At 49.6% G+C, this 5,000-nt stretch overlaps 1 protein-coding gene across 3 annotated transcripts in view; it reads left to right on the top strand.

The window, feature by feature from the left end:
• Positions 1-5,000, top strand: part of dyrk1aa (dual-specificity tyrosine-(Y)-phosphorylation regulated kinase 1A, a) — an 18,215-nt gene that overhangs the window by 11,558 nt on the left and 1,657 nt on the right. For 2 of the 3 annotated variants that reach the window (XM_083697258.1, XM_083697256.1), the window contains 9 exons: positions 461-580; positions 979-1,167; positions 1,611-1,758; positions 2,127-2,413; positions 2,953-3,099; positions 3,547-3,687; positions 3,931-4,234; positions 4,475-4,599; positions 4,962-5,000. The exon at positions 4,962-5,000 is cut by the window's right edge and continues 1,657 nt beyond it. In XM_083697258.1, coding sequence (XP_083553384.1) covers positions 461-580; positions 979-1,167; positions 1,611-1,758; positions 2,127-2,413; positions 2,953-3,099; positions 3,547-3,687; positions 3,931-4,234; positions 4,475-4,599; positions 4,962-5,000 — 1,500 coding nt within the window. The remainder of the gene's footprint in view (positions 1-460; positions 581-978; positions 1,168-1,610; positions 1,759-2,126; positions 2,414-2,952; positions 3,100-3,546; positions 3,688-3,930; positions 4,235-4,474; positions 4,600-4,961) is intronic. The other variant, XM_083697257.1, reaches the window with a different exon arrangement.

Genomic DNA, 5,000 nt, shown 5'->3' with positions numbered 1-5,000 from the left:
GCCTGCATGGCCAAGGCAGGGACTAATAATAAACAGGGTGATTTTCCACTTGATTTTATTACTGAGGACAGTCACGGCCATTACCAAAATAATCTGTGGGGTGCTTGTGAAACACGCCCCACACGACCTCCTCCGTGTACTGTGGCTGCCCATGTGTCTGCCTGGTATCAGGCCTTCATCAAAGCTCACATTTAGAATCCTTCCCCTTAGTTACCACCCCGCAGTGGAGTCTTCCTGCATATTGTCCTGTGTCAAATTTCCGAGGCCTAGTCAACGCACGACACGACATGAATAGCAACATCTGACATGAACACAATTCACAGTTGAACACACTTGGTCCTGATGAATTCATTTGATCAGGTGGACGTGGTGAGTCTTGTCTCTGAAGGTGATGTTCTCTCTCTTGTCTGTGTGTGTGTGTGTGTGTGTGTGTGTGTGTGTGTGTGTCTCTGTTTTTAAGGTGACCCCTGATGTTGTCATGTTACAGAGGCGCATGCCCCAGTGCTTTCGTGACCCGTCCTCGGCTCCCCTGAGGAAACTCTCTATTGACCTGATCAAAACCTACAAACACATCAATGAGGTACGGCCGAGCTCCAGCACACGGGTAGAACAGCACACCCCAACAGGCTTCAGCACACGGGTAGAACAGCACACCCCAACAGGCTTCAGCACACGGGTAGAACAGCACACCCCAACAGGCTTCAGAAGCACTCTGAACTGTCGCAAGCTAGCCTGACGTTTGATGTGAGCGCTACAGACCCACACCGCTACAGACACAAAGAAGTTAGGTTGAGGCCTCCTCCTCTTTGCAACATCCAGTGCAGTTTCATATTGCCACGCATTCCAATGGCAATGCATACAGTCATGGTCAGGATCCTGATTTTCTTTTTTACCAAGCAGATAATTAGCAATGGCAGCACAGGTAACAGCACGATGACATGACCGGTCAAGGCACTGAAACCCTCCCGCTCCCCTCAGGTATACTATGCAAAGAAGAAGAGACGACACCAACAGGGCCAGGGCGACGACTCCAGTCACAAGAAGGAGAGGAAGGTCTTCAACGATGGCTACGACGACGACAACTACGACTACATCGTTAAGAACGGGGAGAAGTGGATGGACCGCTATGAGATTGACTCCTTGATAGGCAAAGGCTCCTTTGGACAGGTGGGTCGCATGGAAATGTGTGGCGGTTACAGTGTGCTCACTGTGACATCTCTGGGTGAGGCCGCTCCACAGAGCGCGCCTCGTGCTGTTTCATTCGCCGCCGCGGCCACAAGGCTGTGACGCTCCAGTCGTTAAAACGTTGACCCGAAATGTGTGTTCTCAAAACGTTTACAGGAGCGTTTAACCATAGGGCACACAGTGTAGAGGCATCTGCTGAATCAGCTGTGTGTGTGTGTGTGTGTGTGTGTGTGTGTGTGTGTGTGTGTGTGTGTGTGTGTGTGTGTGTGTGTGTGTGTGTGTGTGTGTGTGCGCGCGTGTGTGTTAATCTGAAGAGGCTGTGATAAATCAGAGCCCCCTCCACCCCCCCTGTTAGGCGCACGCGTGCCCGCCCGGCTCATTGTGTTTACGATGATTTGTGTTTGGCCCGGCGTCTCTCTTTCCAGGTTGTAAAAGCATATGACCGTGTTGAGCAGGAGTGGGTGGCAATTAAGATCATCAAGAACAAGAAGGCTTTTCTAAATCAAGCCCAGATTGAAGTGCGGCTCCTTGAGCTCATGAACAAACATGACACAGAGATGAAGTACTACATAGGTAAGACTCAGTTCTCCCTCTCTGTTACTCTTCTTCTTCTCTTCTCCTCTCGCAGCAGAAAACTGCCAGCTAAACCATTTCATTATACAGGTCTCTGTAAGGTCACTTGTTTGCTCAGTTTATAAGAAGGCTCTTAATCCTTTGCAGTTGCTTATGAATATATCTTAGTCACCTAAAGTTGTGTGTGTGATATCTGCATCGAGTAATAAAATACCCAAAGTACCCAACACATTTGGACTGTTTCTATGTGCCAGCTACCTGAAACACATTTTTAGTGAACGACACAATCGTAACAAACACAATTGTCTCTTAACACCACCGATAACCTTTGTTTACTTCCTCTCCCTCCCGTGTCTCTCATCCCTCAGTTCACCTAAAGCGCCACTTCATGTTCCGGAACCACCTGTGCTTGGTGTTTGAAATGCTGTCGTACAACCTGTACGACCTGCTGCGGAACACCAACTTCCGGGGCGTCTCGCTCAACCTCACGCGCAAGTTCGCCCAGCAGATGTGCACGGCGCTGCTGTTCCTGGCCACGCCCGAGCTCAGCATCATCCACTGTGACCTGAAGCCCGAGAACATCCTCCTCTGCAACCCCAAGAGGAGCGCCATCAAGATCGTGGACTTTGGCAGCTCCTGCCAACTGGGCCAGAGGGTGCGTGGTGCAGTGTTTCCCGTCTGATTCTTTGCTTTGGCAGGGCACAGAGGCCTTTGAAATCCACATCCTAGGGTCGCCATGACCAATATTTTCTATTAAGTTGTATGTAAGACAAAAGGTTTTTAGGCAGGGCAAAACAGAACCAGGCTGGGAGTGCCCGCCCCGCCTATTCAATGGTAGTGGAAACATTAGTGTGGTATTTCATGTCACTCTGACCCAGGCCTGCTTATGTCTTGCTGTTATTTCAGGTGTTCCTGTGATGTGTTTAAGTTCTGACTCACCACAGAGTGCCTTTGCTTGTACTAAAGATAAGAATCACATGGCTTTTGTTGGAGAGATGTGACCATATGGATTCTGTATTTTGACGATGGAAAGATATTAACTTGATTAACAATTGTTTGTTCTGATGTTTGTGGAAAAGGGTTACATTTGACACAAATTAGTGTGTGCGGGACAAATGATTTACAACATACAACAGCAGTGCAAAATTGAGAGATGGCGATGTCTTAACAACGTTTCTTTTTCCCCCCCCTCAGATATACCAGTACATCCAGAGTCGGTTCTACCGCTCACCAGAGGTGCTGCTGGGAATGCCTTACGACCTGGCCATAGACATGTGGTCTCTGGGCTGCATCCTGGTGGAGATGCACACAGGAGAGCCCCTCTTCAGTGGGGCCAATGAGGTACAGTAGGGCTCAGAGGCCTGGCCACCTACCATGTCTAGGTTTCATGACAGAAATATTCTCTTCGTTTGGATGCAATCCCTTGCCAAACATCACTGGCCATATGATCAATGTGAGAAATGGCTTCAGTGTTTTTGCCTTCCTCAAGATGAGGAGAAAGGGTGTGAACCTCATTGTGACCAATAGTGGGAGCTGCTGCGCTTGTTTTGACAGTTTACATTGAGACAGGACATTGTTTTTATTGCCATTTCACACTATGAAAACACCATGGTATTCCTGTGTTACCACAGTCATTTCCCCTATAGAAAACACCATGGTATTCCTGTGTTACCACAGTCATTTCCCCCAGGCACAGGCAGAAGCAACTGTACACATACCTGATGGTTAAATATCAAGTCAAAACAAAGGAAGAATGTATTCTCAATTGTGTGCTGTCTGATTTTTCAGGTGGATCAAATGAACAAAATAGTGGAAGTGCTGGGCGTTCCTCCCAATCACATATTGGACCAGGCACCCAAGGCCAGGAAGTTCTTTGAGAAGATGTCTGACAGTGCGTGGGGTGCAAAGAAGACCAAAGATGGCAAAAGGGTATGTTGAAGAAATAAGAAATAATAATAATAATATAATGTAATAAATAGAAAGAAATACCTGTAATTAGATCGGAAATCAGTTTAGTTGTATTTGTTGCTTTTTTATTTTGCGTGGGTTATTTTAGCTCGAGCCACATTGCGTTGTGTAGTATCCTCCTCCTGCCTCTTTGGCCTTTTGCGTTAGAGAGTCTGTAGCCACGCCCCTAACGTCCCTCCGCCCTCTCGTCCCTCTCGTCGCCAGTATAAGCCACCGGGCACGCGGAAGCTGCACAGCATCCTGGGCGTGGAGGCGGGCGGTCCCGGGGGCCGGAGAGGGGGGGAGTCGGGCCACGCCGTGGCTGACTACTTGAAGTTCAAGGACCTGATCCTGCGGATGCTGGACTACGACCCCAAGAGCCGCATCCAGCCCTACTACGCCCTGCAGCACAGCTTCTTCAAGAAGACTGCGGACGAGGGGACCAACACGAGCAGCAGCGTGTCCACCAGCCCCGCCCTGGAGCAGTCCCAGTCCTCGGGAACCACGTCCAGCACCTCCTCCAGCTCAGGTACCTACCGGACCGCAGAGCCCATCAGGAAGAAGGTGTTGAGGGGGAGGGGAGAGTCTGGAGTTCAGGATTTCCCTGCATCCATGTTGGATATGCTTACGCTCTGTTAGATGTACTCTATAACCATGATTTTGAGCCAGCCAGCCGACACGATTTGTTTTCATGAAATAATCTCTGCAGTTTTTTTTTTTTTTGTTACAGTGAACGTAAACCTGTTTGTGTTTGGGTGGTGTTCTGCAGGAGGGTCGTCTGGCACCAGTACCAGTGGACGGGCGCGCTCTGACCCGACCCATCAGCACCGCCACAGCGGAGGCCACTTCAGCGCTGCGGTGCAGGCTATGGACTGTGAGAACCTCTGTCCACAGGTGAGAACCTCTGTCCACAGGTGAGACACACGCCACAGCTCTCGCACAGCAACGCCTGCTCCATAAGGACACTCAGGTTAGCGACCTCCGAGAGGGGGACCTAATAATGGTAGGATCCCCTGAACAGAGGAAATGGGTCGGCGTTGTTCAGCAGGCAGGGACTGTAGGGAATTGTAGTAGTACCTGATAAACGACCTACAGCAACTTTAATTGCTATAGGTCATTTATCAGGTACTACTACAATGAATGAAGATACACTATCTATTTAGTTGTTAGTTTGTGTCTAACATGTTGTCTGTCTGTCTGTCTGTGTGTGTGTGTCTGTCTCTGTGTGTGTGTGTGTGCGCGTGTGCGCTTGTCAGGCGAGGCAGCCGTTTCCTCCCCCTGTGGGCTGGGCCGGC

This window comes from Argentina silus (assembly GCF_951799395.1).
Source record: "Argentina silus genome assembly, chromosome: 2".
Taxonomy (NCBI): Eukaryota; Metazoa; Chordata; class Actinopteri; order Argentiniformes; family Argentinidae; genus Argentina; species Argentina silus.
Note: the sequence above shows the minus strand (reverse complement) of the source record. Positions and strands in the feature narration are given on the sequence as shown.